Below are 16465 nucleotides of genomic sequence, written 5' to 3'. Positions count from 1 at the left end.
TTTCATATACACACTACAAAACAAAAGTGTCCTTAGTTAGGTATTTATCCAACTGGAGATATGAAACACCATTTTACAAAATATAACAAATGTCGTTTTGATGACGGTATAGGGAGCGCTGTCTTAACACGCCAGTTCAAAACCTCATGTGTTCATTTGGGTAGAGATCTGGCGACTGCACATTGTGCACAGCCTATAGCATATGATTCACATGATTTATATTCATACTCGCCAAACCATTTAGCCAACCTAAATGGTTGGCTAACTGTGACCTGTGTATGAATGCATGAACTACTCCCATCAGGAAAGTGTTACAATAAAGGATAATGGTCACAGAAACGTAGAACTTACAACATAAGAGCCACCAGACACCCTAACGTACGTAGCATAAATAAGACTTGAGCTGATGCATCAAAGCGACCAAGACGTGATCTTTTTTTTGTTTAGTTTTTTCCTAATGACAGCGACTGGATGTGGAGTGTGTAGGACAACTACTTTGAATCACTATTGTTTACACACAACAGAAACCAAGGATTATATATTTCAAGAGCTGGGAATCACAGTAAACGTCCTAAGCATTCTTCCTCCACTGGGATGAAAATGGGATCTGAATATTTGATGGGATGCATTTTTTACTGTGACCTCTTTTACATTACATCAATTTATAGCCATTCTGCCGACGCTCTTAATCCAGAGCGATTTAACAGTAAACAAGAACAAAACATGGTAATACATCAAATACATATCTATAGTCATGAGTCATACATAAGCTAAGAACCTAACAGTGGAATATCTATATAATATAAGTGGTCGGGTTGTTTGTCCCCGGCCTGTGGTCTCATAATGCGTCTATATAGACGAATTCACAGAGGGGTGCCCTGGGCGCGGCCATTACTGAGGGGTAATCCATGGAGCAGGTGCTCCGTAGGCCAGGTGTAGCTAATCAGTGCTGCTGCGCTTAATGGTACACATCAGTAATGGCCGCACCCAGGAAAGCCTCTGTGAATTTGTCTATACTGATGTCTTTGAAAATGCAGATGCGACTGTAGGCATTGTTCCTATTGACCAGTTGAGCAGTGTACTGTATGTGACTGAAGCTCCTGCCATCCGTGCTCCAATAATGAACCCTCTTTCATAGTCACTTAGATATATCTTGATCCAAACTTGAGGCAAATTCGGCCTTACATGCCACAGAGCATTGTGGGACTATAGATCATCTACTGATAAATTATGATGATTTTGGAAAGGTTTTGAGCAATGTTTGAAAACATTTTATTTCTCTTTAGGGCTGTATTTAGGGTTGTATTTAGGGCTGTATTTTCTGGTGACCCATTTAAAACGGGTCCGTGGCCCAGAATGGATCACAACCCTATGTTTGGGAAACACTGCATCAGCAGAGCCCTCTCCTATTAATTCACTCGGTATGTACAATAAGTCACTGTGGACGAGAGTGTCTGCTAGATATTTGAATGTGAATGTCCTTCTCACTGCCCTCGCCACCACGACCTATTGTGCTCTCTGTCCCTGCTCTAAGCTATCATTATAAGATTTGTAAACTGATACCCGTTTATTTCACACAGTGACTAAGGTGTCTTTTGAAAAACAAACTTGTCCGCAGGCTCACCCCTAAGAATGTGCACCAGAAGCCCACGGTGGCTCTGCTGTGCGGGCCACACATCCAGGGAGCCCAGGGCATCAGCTGTGGGCGACACCTGGCCAATCGAGAGGTGGACGTCATTCTGTTCCTGCCCAACTATATCAAGATACAGGATCCTGTCACCAACGAGCTCAGCCTCTACAGCCAGACCAGTGGCAAGCAAGTGTCCAATGTCAAAGGTAACACTTAGCCAAAAGGCATACTATGATTAGTAACTTGTGTGTGTGGTCTAATTCAGTGTTTAACTTTATGTCCAGCTAAATTGCTGGTACTGTACAATTTAGATTCAGATTTACATTTTAGTAGCCAGATCTAACACAAATATTCTCTTCTGGGGGTCCCTGTGGCTCCTTTACATGAAAAAGTTGAGACCCTCTGCTCTAGAGAAGTAGAATGCAGCTGGAGACAATAACGATAACTTAATGAACACATTACACCAATTCTAACATCATTCGCAGAATTGATCTAAAATTTCTGTGGCTTTGTCCGTAACTCGTTAAAACTGGGAAAGTCTGTCATTTTAGATTTTTTCATTGGCTATTCAAAAATAGCAGCTCATGTCCACTTTGGACATTTTTGAAAAATCTTGAAAGTGAGAACTACTGATTTAGAAGCAGATGCAGATGTCTTAACAAATCATGTTGAGTTATCGTTTATCCAGAGGATCTGAGACCAACTCTGATTACTTTTAAATCCAGGCTAAAAACATTTGTTATCCACTTTTATTAAAATGTTCTAATATTTCCACTTTGACCTTTACTCTTTCTATGCGGTTTTATTTCTCCATTTAAAGTTTAATGTTTTAATTTGTTATTTCTACTCATGTAAAGCATTTTGAACTGTCACTGGGTATGAAATGTGCTGCTTTATAAAATGTCTTTGGTGTGAGTGCAACTGTGTGGAGTTGTTGGAACTTGGAAGAGTTGCACAATGAGACAACCCTGCCCTCTACTGGAGATGAAACTGTAAAAAAACAAGAACAAATCTAACTTAAAATCAAGTTGATCAGAACTTATCATCACAGGTCCATGGTTCGCACTGTTTGCGTCACAGCAGGAAAGGTCCTGGCTTTGAGGCTGCATGGGTTATTTCTGCATGTTCTCCTGGGACTGCTCTGGGTGCTACATTTGGAAACCATGGATTCACCATGACTTATTTCAGTAATTTGGATTCCATAGGACCCTCAGGCCACACATGTGCAGAACGTTTTTGATGAATTATTAAATTAGATTGATCTTGATTTTATATCTTGACCCTCATTTGACTATTTGGACTACATCTGTATCTGCAATGTATGCAGATATTGCCACAAACTGACACCCCTGTTTTGGGCACTATAGGAAACATTTAAAAAATATCTACAAGCTTACAACATGTTGTGTGGCCCATCGTGAGTCTGTAAATTGGCTAGTTTTGAAATCTTTAAGTTAAACAAGTACCTAACAGGTGTTAGCCTGTTAGGTATTGGCATAAGGCCTCCATGCGAGTTCCTCTACAGCTACTATAACTTCACAAACTTAGCCAACATCAAATTTGTGTTCTTGTTCCTCTCCTCATGTCCTCTCCCCCAGATCTGCCTACAAGTCCTGTGGACCTAGTCATCAACTGCCTGGACTGCCATGAAAACCCTCTGAGAGAGCAGAGCTGGTACCAGGCCGCTGCCCAGTGGGCCAACAGAAACCGAGCCCCGGTCCTCAGCATCGACCCTCCTCCGGACGCAGAGCATCAGCCGGCCATCCAGGCCAAGTGGACACTCTCCCTGGGCCTGCCCCTGCCTCTGGCCCCGGGTGAGGGCAGAGTTTACCTCTGTGACATCGGCATTCCCAAGCTGGTTTTCCAGGAAGTGGGCATCGACTACCACTCTCCCTTCGCAAGCAAATTTGTCATCCCACTTCACTCTGCATAGCAGGGGGTGGCTGGTTAACTCCGCAAGGCCACAGTTTAGCCCGATTTATACTTGAGTTACTCGTCAGTGTCAGTATTTTTCGTCGTGCGACACTAGCGTGCAGCGCAGTTCAATTCAGGCTTATGAGGCACGTTCAGACTCGGGTTTTGATACACAAAGGGACAATGGGAGGGGAATGGTTTGTTTCCACAAGGGGTGTACCAGGCACCGCAGTGCTATAGTTCAAGAGCAACATTATGGTCCAAGACAAAGGCAAATTGGGAGGGGGGCATTGCAGCAACTGGGCAGTGGGCACGCAGTACAAGTATGAGTGTTCATTTAACTCTGAGTGTACAAATGGTCAGTCTGCTAAACCAGTGCAGCTTTTGCAGACACCATCCCACAACAGGTCATTGTGCTGGTGCTGTATGTTTTCTTATGTGTTTTTCTTCTAACTACAAATCCCCCAGGGGGTCTTTAGTTTTTACATGTTGCGTGCGATAGCTGTTGTTTTTATGAAAGGGAAAAGCTTCCTGTTCTTTGGGGTGTTTTGATAAGGGCTCTGCGTTGCCCTCTCGCTCACCCACAGTGTGTCAGAATGCTTATAAATGCTGACCACTGTGACTCTATATCTATGACCTCTGACCAAGAGACACACTTCCTGTTTCCTCCTTTAGATTGTGCATGGAGCCTGAGCCTGACCTATGAACCAAGCACAGCATTGCTCGGCTCAAAGCGTTATCCTATTCGAGGGGTATGGCCGTCCCAAATCTGCCACTCATCTGCCCCCATAGTGGCCTGGCCCAGTGGTTCTCACAATGTTTTACAGACCTTGTTGGAACCCTCGCCCCATTGTAGAATTAATTGTAGCAAAAACATGGATATCAATTCAGAAATATATTTTTATTATGTTTCTGGCAGTTATAGCTCAGGTAAAACGATATTTCAGCCCATTTGGGGCGATGCACAACACTCCGCTTAAGACCTGTTGTCAAATATGTGTAATTATTGTAAAATATAGCAAATATCAGTTCTACAAGCTTTTCAACTATTTTCACCTTATCTAGGGACGCCAGGTTGAAACTTGTTGTAGATCTGTACACATTTATCATCTTTGTTGCTATTGGCTTTACTGATAATGTGAATGTTATCCATTCATTCAGAAGTTGTTTCAATCGTTTCTTTAAGATAAGTGCCACCTGACAGACTCTATCAAACAATCACCAATCTCATTATGTCCAAAACTGTTACTTTTCAGGATTGTAATTAAAAAAACGGCATAAGTAGCAGATCCACAATTATTGTGTGACTCTGTAGTGTGATCAAGTACGCCGTTAATTTAAAAAAATACGTTAAAATATGGAGTTGAGAGGTTTCTGACCGACAACAACAATATGGTTTTATTATAACAAAACACACACACAACCACCACACAACTACTGACTGTCTGCAAGCTGTTTCCAGCATAATGATACTCTTTGAAGTGTCAAACAATTCAGCTGTGCAAAACAGCCTAGTCATTCCCAATGCAAGTGTTTCAGTACAGTGTTTCTCAAACCTTTTCACGTCAAGCCGGTCGCCCCAAATTAATGCGTTTTATTTGGCCCCTGGGAGGTCCCCCCCCCCCCGGACCCCACTTAAAGAACCCATGTTTGTTTCAGAAGAATCATGCAGGAGATAATGTTACTGATAGTTGTAATCATGTGTGGTTTCACCACAACATATTTAGGGGTTTGGAAAGCTAATTCATTTTTATTCCGAACATGATTGCAGGAAGGAACGCAGCTAAACATTTTGTAATTGACAATCTTATTTTTTTTTCTTTAAATCCACTGAGTTTCATTTTGAGTTTTTAATTTATTTTTGTGTATTTTCTTTTTAAGAGGGAGAAGTATGTCATGGATTTGACCTAACCAGGGGTAAAACCTACATATGCTTAAATACAGATTCATTATGAGCCATTCACCATTTTGAAAGATGCAATATGTAAAGTTGCTTTGTTTAGTTTAGTACTATAAATATACACTTTTACTAGGTGGCGGTTACCATTACAGAGCCTTTTACTGTTGATGTCATCAGCTACATTGAGCTTTTGACTTACAAAACTGTTGTACAGGTTGAGCAATGAACATTTTTAAATCAAACTTAGTGGAAAAACATTTTTGGCCAATTGCCTGAATTTGTACCATCAAATGAGCGATTTAGCCACCTTGTCAAATCCATGATCATGATGCATCACGGCGAAGCATTGTGAGTTTGTAGATGTGTTATTTCTCTTTTGAGGACTTTTTTTGTTGTTGACCATTTTAACCTACAGTGACCAGAATTGGGGTCACCAGGTTGTGGCTAATTTCTTGCTCTCATTCTGTTGTTGGGCTTGTGCATGGCCAATCTGTTTTCTCAAGTGTGTGTCCAAACTAGCAAGTCATTACTCGAATGTTTGCAATCTGTGCACACTTTGCTCCCATAGACATTTTATTTCATCTCGAGGTAGCTATAGAGAAAAATTGTATTTTGCATCTCATTTTCCTGACTTGACTTATTCATTTTTTCATTTGCCTGGGCTCTATTGAGTATTTGTAATAGAGCACTATAATGGCCAATGATGAGCCAAGTCAGCATGGTATTCTATTTCAATGTACATGCAGTCTATGTGATTGGATTTTGTGATTAACCACTTAAGCCCTATTTTATACTCCGTCATATGATGGTGTCGCGTGGCCAGAATAGGTGAACAACGTTGTTGGTTTATAGATCTATACTATTCCTTTTCTTTTACATTTCCATGCTTTTATGCATTTCATGTAGGGATGCACGATATAATCAGTAGCATAATTGGAATAGGCCATATCAGCCATAGAAATGCCATATCGGTATCAGATCGGTCTAAAAATAATGCACTGCAGATTATTTAATCTGTTTTCACCAGCAAAACTTGGAAGGGCCTAGGCTTGTTTCCATTGTGGTCCTCTTTATAATATCGGAATCAGTCAGAATCCTGCAAGTTCATAATCGTGCACCCCTAATTTCATGTGAACCTTTTTTTATATTGTGTGTGTGTGTGTCGCACGCTCACGCACCTTTTTCCTGGCTGAATTTTGAAGGTCCATGTTACTTTGTTGTACAGAATGTGCCTTATGTTGACAAAGCATGAATAAGCAATCTATCCTCAAACTTGTTGGCAAAAAGGTTATCTACATCTGGTTTTCTTAATGTAGTCCTCTTTCAAAGCCAACATTTTGTCTAGGTCAAATAGTTCCTTAGACAGCTGGGCCTTATTGACATGTCATCTTATAGTAACACGTTTTAGTGGAAAGCTTTGTGATACAGCATTTGTTCTCATTCAATTTAGCTGTCACCTTCAACTTCTAATCCAAGGCTACGAAATCAGACAGTCTCAAGTCTCTTAACACAGTCTTTAAATGTAGAGGTCACCAGACATAAAATGACTGGCTGGCTCATCCGAGGACTGTGGAGACTGGAGAGGCATATCACATTATCAGCAGATCTCTGATTGTCTGACTAGAAATTTAGAAAATGGAAAAGGCTTTCCAAGTTTCCATACCTGGAGCTCCAAGATGATTAGGGTAAGCTTACATTTCATATCACAAACACCATGTAGTGAAAACTCCTGTAACTGTATCCAGAAGAAAAAAAATAACAATCGATTTTTGGAAATTATGAATTAAAAACGGGATTTTGTTTTTGCCACCCCTAGTAAACACTGTAGCATTTGAAGTTGCTGTTGGAGTAGTAGTTACAGAGATGGTCCACCATGTGGCAGTGTCCTGTTTCACACAAGTCCAGAAGTTTGAATACATTTGATAATTTCCAACTTTTGGAACGGCTTTAGTTGGGCTCAAAGTCTAGAAAGGTGTTATAGGTGTGATGATGCGTCGTTCCTGACACACATTTGACATGATTTTCTGTTTAAAAGCATGTCTTTCCAACCATTGTGAGCTTTGTGCTCTGTATGCTTAAGTTGGCAAAATATGGTGGTCCTCAAAAGATAAGCATACAATCAATCATACAATATTGGACACCTGCCCAAATGTCTAGAAAAAGAGCAACATTTTGAAACTGAGTAAAGATTTAAATGTAAATATGTTGTGTGTAAATTGGCCACTGGTCAACCTGCACACACTAGTATGACGAAGACCATGTTTTAATACCACAAGGTACAAAGGGAATTTAAGTTGATACATTTCGCTTTGAACTGCAACTGTATGTTCATGTTCTTTTCATTGTTTACATTTCTATGCAAAGTAATTTGTATTAAGGAAACAATGTATTAAATGCAGTACCAGTACTGGCATTGATCATTTGACCTGTCTTTGAGCAATAATTACCTGCTCACTCATTGCCAGAGTGTTATAGTTAACCACTTAAGCCCCACAACCAATGGCGTAAATGTATACAAATCACAAAACGTGGCATCGGGACATGTGAGCTTCTATCGACTATTTTAGCTATTTATGCCTCCCGGTGGGGGCTCCTCAATGACAGCCAGGTGAGTCTGTAGCATAGGATACAACAGCAGTAACAACACACAAATGTGTGTGCATGGGAGAGGAATTAATTTTCAATTCTACCAGCTAATAAACTTGTTTCTCTGGTCCTGAAACTTAGTAGTTTAGGGTTCTGCCAGGATGTGACCGGAGTCCCTCAGGGGCAGGGCTCTATACTAGACTCTAGTGTCTTTTCTGTTATTGTGGGGAAGGCTTTCGCAGTGGCGGAAAATATCAGTTTGACAAGCGCACAGCTTGACACCTCTTTTGCTAAATCCTTCCCGACAAGGTTGCTGCGGTTTAAGTGGTTAACTCAATTCTCCCAGGCCCAAAATTACTCTCTAAATACACTGTAAAATCCAGTGTTAAAATCTGGGAGTGTACAAATGGTACCAGAATATAGACCACATACTACAGTATTAAAATGTTTGCGATGATGAGCGTGGTGAACGTATGTTTACATGTTATTAAAGGTGATAATCCTATAAATTGTGGTTTGTATGGGGAATAAAAGCATTTCAAAATGTCTTGCGTTTCTGTCATTACTCTCGCACTGGTTATACAATGTAGGTAAATGTCCTATTGCAGGGGTTCTCAAACCTGAACCTTACTTTGAGAACCACTGTCCTAAATTCCAAAACAGACCTCCACCCAGAATCACATGCAGTATAAAACCTTTATTGAAAATGTAACATTTACCACCGTTGTGCAACCACTAATGGTGGTAAAACATGAGTCTTAACGGAATCAAAACAATTTGTCTTCAGAACCAACAGGATTCATAACCCGACAACATACCCACACTCCCTGATCACAATACCCTCTTCTCTCCACTTTGTTTTTGAACACCCTCAATTACTAATCAAGTAACGAACAAGCAATTATCCAAAACGTAACGTTTTTAAACACCCTCAATTACTAATCAAGTAACAATTACCTAAAACCTAACAAAACATGCCGTCTCTGCCGGGTGGAAACCTCATGTCCAAAACTGTCACTTTTCAAATTCAAAAGTAGCAGAAGTAGTCTGATCGACACTAGAATGATCATGTTGGGTGTTCATTTATGAAGAAACTCAATGAATTAAAATATGTAGATGGGAGGTTTCTGCCCGATAGGGATGATATGAAAGAAAATAAAGGGTTTGTGATCAAATCTCCATCCCATCTCTTCACCAGGAGTCTGAGGAGAAGTCTGTCTCCTTTCCTCCCTCGCTTTCCTCTTGGTCTCGGTCTGTCCGCTCCATCTCTCTCTCCTCTTGGTCTCCTATGCTCCCATATGGTGCTGCAGGATTACAAGTACATGGATTTAAGTTCTCAGTTGCAACAACTGATTTCAGTCATTTGGATTTGATTTAATACTTTTAACAGTTTGTTAAAGGTGCAGGTATACAATAATGCTAAAAAGATAACACCAAAAGCTGGTTTCCATTGTGATACTGTGTATTCAATTCATTATTCTACATAAGTCTTTTGTTGAATCATGTTGTGGACTGAAAATAGACGATACATAAGTCACAATGATGTCATCGAGTTTAGTTTATCCATTGATACGTTGGCTGTTCAAAAATAGCAGATCTACAAGCTTTTTTTGAAAATATTTGAAAAATATCAAAGATGTTTGGATATGTTTTTACATAAATCTTCTCTTCTCTGGGTCCATGGCACAAAACATTTTCTGATTTGGGTCTGTGCCTAAATATATATCAAGGCTGAACCCAGGCTGTTCTAGATCACTTGGGGGTCCTTGAGAACCCCAGGCTGTTCTAGATCACTTGGGGGTCCTTGAGAACCCCAGGCTGTTCTAGATCACAGGTATTTCCAAATTCCAATGTAACCATCATGACATTTTACTTGACCATTCATTTTCAAACAAACTATTAACAAACTATTAACAATTTAATTGTGTTTTTGATATTCAACATTGGAACAGTTGGCTTTTTAAACTAAATTGCACAAGGCAGATATGACAAATAACTAAACTTTGGGGGTCTTCTATTTTTGAAAAATCATGAAAATGTGTCGCAAATTAGGAATATATATTCTTTCAGAGTGAACTTTTTAACTCAAATCTTTGCTTGTGGTGTCCCTGGAACAAGCTCTGAGGCCTGGCAGCAAGTCCTGGGTTCAATTCCCCAGCCTGCAGCACATTTGCTGCATCTCTGTCTCTCTACACCGTGAAACTATCAATAAAGGCAAGAAAAAACCCAACAAAAACCTCCATCCACTGTCTAAACAGTTCCATCCTCTAGTCAGAATACAGCAATCTGTTCCTCACTTTCTTTTGGATGTTTCTATGTTGCATTTCCAGAAATCTTACAATGAAACAACACTGATTAACCACTTAAACCCCAGCATCCGTATTGTGGGGAAATGGCAGATCGAACAGCTTATGACGCATTGTGAGCTTGTTGATCGGCTATTTTCAGTAAAAGCTTTCATCACAATAACATAAAGGATACTTTCATAGAGCCCTTAGGGACTCCGCTCAACTATAATGGGGTTTAAAGGGTGCATGACACGGCCTGACTATATCATGATACTGTACATCAAGTACATGTTGTGTATGTCAACTCACGCAGCAGTCTGACTGGGACATTGTATTTATGCCTACTGTACTGATGCTCCCACCTCTCCCTGCCTGTCTCCCCTCGCTCGCACTCAGCCTCGCACCACTAAACCAGGAAGTGACTTTACACAGATAATCTATTTCAATTTGCAGTGCATATCAAATATATGTTTCCCCTCAAATATCTTAGTTTTACCAACATTGTTCATGTGAAATAGTTTGTTTATGCTTATGGGGGGCTGAGCCTGAATTCTGTCCGAGGACAAGGCACCTGAAGGAGACTGTGGGACTGGGACTCCAGTGTGATTTAGCCATTATGCAGATTAACAGCTACCCTAAAAAAACCACACACAGCAACTCAATTAGCCCTTCACTAAAAAGCGATTGTCCAATGCCAATCCAAATAGTTTAGCAACGGTTGCTATGCAGGTCAAGCTTTCTTCGCTGCTAACGTGCCTATTGGACAAGGATGGGTTGGGGGAGGGACTTAGTGAAGGGCTAATTGCATTGTAATTAAGATATTCGATAGAAATGTATACATTTTTAATGCCATATTTAGCCTAGTACAGCAAATCTGCCATCCAAATGACTAGACTAACCTGACTGTTTCCACTGAGACCACAGTACAGTATCATAATGATATTTTCGGAGCATGTCATTGGACCTTTAAGTAGTACCTTGGTAGTACCTACCAAATTTATATTGAGCCTTCCAAAGACCTTGTGAAGTGTCAGCCAATCACAATCTTCTCTCTGACACTTCCTGATCCCATGATCTAAATGTAGAACAATGTATTCTCACCGTTAGCTTGAAGTGTGATGACAAGTTGACAACACTGCTGGGCCACCCATAGCTAGTGGTGGAAAGTAACTTAGGTACTGTACTTAAGTAAAGATTTGAGGTACTTTTCGTTTACTGGAGTATTTCCAATTGTTTATACTTTTACTTTTACTCCACTAAATCTCAGTCAAATATTGTACTTTTTACTCCACTACAATTATTAGAAAACGCTAGTTACTAGTTACTTAAATTTCAAAAATCTGCTATTTTTCAATAGCTAAAGTATAACATAATGCTTAGTTAAAACACCAAAAGGGGTTCCCGTCCAGAAAGGGTTAATCAAGTAATTGAGATGTGCAGTTTTTTTTTTTAATAAAATAAAATAAATGTATACCGGTATATCAATGAATCACCAATCCATTTTTCAGGTCCCAGACCAAATTGATTTTGCATTTTGCCAAGAACAATCTGAAAAGGTTTTGTGCCAGGGACCCCCAGAAGAGAAGATTTGTGAAAATTACATTATTAAAAATGTGCAGATTCAGAACAGACACACTTTGAGCTTGTAGATATGCTATTTTTGAATAGCCAAAATATAAATGGATGTCCTGCTACATTAACTACTTATTTGCCAGGGACCCCCTAGAACCCCCCTCCAATGACCGCATGGGGGTCCCCAGACCCCACTTTGAGAACCAATGCTCTACAAACCAACACTATTGCACTTGGGTGAATACTTACTGTATTATAGATAAACACGGGTCATATGCCAAATCGACTGGCTTCATCTGGAATTGAGTGCTTGCATTTTCTTAAGCGATAGTTTTATATCTTAATATACATTTATTAGTGAATACAAGTTTCCCAATGACGTGAATGGGAATATGTAGGCCAGAGCCGAAGAGTTTGATCAACCGTTCCCCCCCCCCCCCCCCCCCCCGCAGCCCCGCCTCCCCCAACCCGCCCCCCCGCCACAGCGGGGAAAAACGATTGCACTGTAGTGTAGTTGGAAACAATTGCTCTCAGCGAGGCTGCTCTCACGGTCCAACGCGTGGGGCACAGCGGTTTGAAAGACGAGTCTCTTTGGTGAATTCTTGATCAGTGTTATTATGTCACGACTCAAGAACAACTACCATGAAATTATGACACGCTTTGATGTTGTGGACATCTGGCTAGGTGAAAACAAAAGAAACCCGATTAGCATTTGAGTACTTGGGGGCCGCACCCAACACTTTTAACACCTCTTGGACGGCCGGCGGAGTAGTCTCTCAAGACAGACTGTTGCCTCGCAACAGTTGAGGAACAACCGGGGAGGCGCTGTTTTCCCGAATATTTGACGATGGGATTCTCAGATTGCCGGCGGAGAGGTCCAAAATGTTCGGAATTCCCAGAAAATCTGTAATGTAAATGTAAAATGTCCACGAAAATCTTCATGGGGGCCTAAAGGGGCCCTGAGAGTCTTCATGGGGGGTGTGGCCCCGTGGCCCCCACAGACTCTACGTGGTTGATGTAGGCGGCGGTGGCTCAGAGGTAGAGTGGATGGTAACTGCAAGGTTGCCAGTTCGAACCTGGGCTCCCCCAGAGTTAGTGTCGAAGTGTCCTTGAGCAAGACACTGAACCCCTAATTGCTCCTGATGTGCTGGTTGGTGCCTTGCATGGTTTCCACTGCCATCGGTGTATGAATGTGTGTGTGAACGGGTGAATGTAATGCACAATCTATGTAAAAGCGCCTTGGATAAAGGCGCTATATAAATGCACCATTTACCAAGATGTAACAACATAGTATGAAAACACTTTTCACCGGTGAGAAGTTCCACATTCTGTAACAAATGTTTCTTTCACCTGGTTTCGCCACCCTCTTCTCCTTCTTCTTCAATCCTCCAATCCTCTTCTTTGGCTTGGTGTCCGCTGCTCTCTTCTTCGCCTTTCTCTTTCCTTTCTTGTGTCCCTCTAAAAGAGAGAGAGATAGAGAGAGGGAGGGAGAGGGAAGGAGAGAGAGAGAGAGAGAGAGAGAGAGAGAGAGCGAGAGATGAAGCACAGAATTCATGTTCGTTTCTGTCAGGCAGAAACCTAAGTAAACCTTTTGTGTTGTTTTGTGAATGCCCGACTTGATAAGTAGCAGATCCACAGTAGATCTGCTACTTTTTCATTTGAATCCTGAAAAGTAGCAGTTTTGGATATGAGGTTTCCACCCGACAGAGACAACATGGAACTAACATAACAGGACGTCACATGATAAGCAACGCACGGTAAGGGCTGATTGCACGCCAGTGTCGTACACTGAAAATGTGGCTATTTTCGGTTGACATACCTAAGTATAAATAAGTCACACTCACTACTATAGTATAAATCAGGGGTAGGCAACCTTTGGCACCGGTGCCAACATTGGCACTAAGGAGGGTGATCACTGGCACACTGGCATAAGTGTGAGAGAGAGAGAGAGAGGACTTTTTGGTTTAAAATAAACTATTTAAACTTAGTTAAATAAGTCCCTCACATTTGTATGTATACAGTAAATTACATCCTGCACATACTGTAATTATACATTCATTAAAACTCTGAACTCTGACTGGGGAGGGAGTCTGGGAGATGCGTGGATCATTGCTCTGAGACTAATGATCATCATAACAATGTGAAAATAAATATAAAAAATAAGGATATTTCCGTGGACAATCAAAATGTGTTGGAAATGTTGATGTGGTGTCATTCAAATTAATGTTGACATGGCACACTGACTATCCAGAAAATAAAAACATGGCACTTAATTCCAAAAAGTTTGCAGACCCCTGGTATAAATCACCCTAACCTAAATAATATATAATATAACCCACTTACCTTTATTTGGATGCTTCTACACACACACACACACACACACACACACACACACACACACACACACACACACACACACACACACACACACACACACTACATATCATTTTGGGGGTCCTTGACTGCATGAAAACAATAACTATAAGATCTGAACAGAGGTGTTATGAATCTTATAGTCATGCTCACTGAACAAGTTCAAATGTGTGTTTGTTTCTGTGCGTTGTGTTTATTTATACTGTATGCGAAGCGACTCGTTTTGAGTTTGTTTAAGATTTGACATTTTTTATGGGTGCAACAATTATTCCAACTACTCTATTTAATCAATTATAAATTAAGATTTGACCTTTCTTATGGGTGCAACAATTATTCCAACTATTCAATTTAATCAATTATAAAGAGTTATAATCGACAAAAAATAATAATCGTTATCGGGCATGTCAAAGTTTACATGCACGCACCGCACACACACATTATGAGTGTTTCATGGTGTGGAGAGAGACTTTGCTTTTTTTTTAAATAGCTTTTAAAAAAATTGAATTATTTTACTAGTACTTTTCTGGGTGTTTTATTGTATTTGTATAATTATTTATTGTCCTGAATGTATGCATTGACCTGAGCAAAACAAATTTCCATTGTGGATAATAAAGACATCTAATCTAATCTACATAGCTACATAGCCGATCTATTAACTAACAATACATTGCGAATAGATTGTAGATCGTGACACTGATGCACGTCAAAGTATAAAATTGGTCGTTAATCGACTAGTTGATATTTAAAAAAGCTTCTTGATTCATCGGAAAGGTGATCGATAGAATAATCATTAAGAAATTGATAGTTGCAGCCCTAGTATGCCTGTAAGTGTGCACTTGTTTGGTGTGTGTTTTGTTTGTGTATAATGTGTTATTTTTGTATGTTTAATCCTACCTTCTTGTGAGCCTTCTTCATTTTCTCAACCATTGTTGAATCTATTGTTTCTACAGACAGACAGACACAGTTATTACAGTTTTGTATTTTTATAAAAAAAAATTGTAGTTCCGTTTTGTGTAGATCTGTTTTTATTGTAAAAAGAAAATAATAATAATAAAGAAAAAAGGAAAGCTCGGGTTGCGAGGCGTTGTGAGCTTGTGGATCGGCTATTTTCATTACTTTAAATCGTAATAAAAAAGTACCAAATCAATGTATGGTTTTTGATATGCAATTGTATTGCTTGCGCGCTCGCGTGTGTGTGGTGTGAGAGAGTGTGTTGGGGGTGGGTGGGGTACCTTTCAGTTCGCTGTCACAAGTAGACAGCGAAAGATCTGACTCTCCATGAAATATTTTCTGTTTTGCCTGGCTAGGCAAAAACCCAAACTCCTCTAGCCTTCTCTGGTAGAGATACACCAACACAGAAAGAGAGATAGACAGAGAGACGGGGTGAATGTTTGAATTTTCACTTATAATTCATGTCCAGGGGGTGTACTTGTACATCAAGCAAGACGTTACTTATAATGACATGCCCAGAACTGGGATGCCATGGGTTCAAGTGGTTAACTGACCCTGGGAGTTAGGCCTGCACAATTATTCACAATCGTCATAATCATTGGAAATGATTTGTCACTCAGTCACATCCTCCATTATTCTGAAGTGACTCCAGGTAGTGTAGGGCTGTCACCATTAGGACATTTGTCTTGACTATTAATTGTCGCTCAAATAATTGTGTGATAACTGGCATGTAGACAGACAGACACATAGACAGACAGGCAAAGAATGCAGGCATGAATGTTGACTAGGTCTTAATAAACACGACGTTTATACAGTTGTAAAAGATTTTATTTTCCGTACACCGGCTGAACATGTAAACATGGTTCCCTCCACAATTCACATCTGAAAACCTGCTCCCACTGCGCATGCGTATAGCACCTAGTTTCCGTTGCCGTAAAGGAAACTATAGAGAACTGTCGTAAAGTGTACAATAGAGAACAACACAAGTTAACAATCTCCCTCTTCTTTCTTTAAAATAAAAAATAGATTCAGTCATCCCATAAACCAAGTGCAAAGAAGAAAAGTCAAATAGAAAAACATACAAGAAAAATAACAAAATACAAACTTCTCCACTCTGTCTTTTTTTTTTTTTTTTTTTTTTTTTAGGCTGGATGCCATAGTCCTTCACAGAGTGCTTTCAAGAGCACTAGAGGTGACGCTCCCTTTTTAGTCAGACAGTCAGCGAGTTGGGCTTTCGTCACTGACCAGAGC

General features: G+C 40.3%; 1 protein-coding gene across 1 annotated transcript in view; it reads left to right on the top strand.

Moving 5' to 3' along the window:
• The window catches only part of LOC310854962 (enhancer of mRNA-decapping protein 3-like), a 35454-nt gene extending 26905 nt beyond the window's left edge, over positions 1-8549 (top strand). Inside the window, exons 6-7 of the mRNA XM_083759744.1 lie at positions 1619-1836; positions 3229-8549. Of these exons, the coding sequence (XP_083615870.1) occupies positions 1619-1836; positions 3229-3563 (553 nt within the window). The 3' untranslated portion in view covers positions 3564-8549. The remainder of the gene's footprint in view (positions 1-1618; positions 1837-3228) is intronic.
• The last annotated feature ends 7916 nt before the right edge of the window (positions 8550-16465 follow it).

Source organism: Protomyctophum parallelum, assembly GCF_964188405.1.
Source record: "Protomyctophum parallelum genome assembly, chromosome: 2".
In the NCBI taxonomy this organism is placed as follows: domain Eukaryota; kingdom Metazoa; phylum Chordata; class Actinopteri; order Myctophiformes; family Myctophidae; genus Protomyctophum; species Protomyctophum parallelum.
The sequence above is the reverse complement of the archived record's forward strand: the minus strand, read 5'-3'. Positions and strand labels throughout refer to the sequence as shown.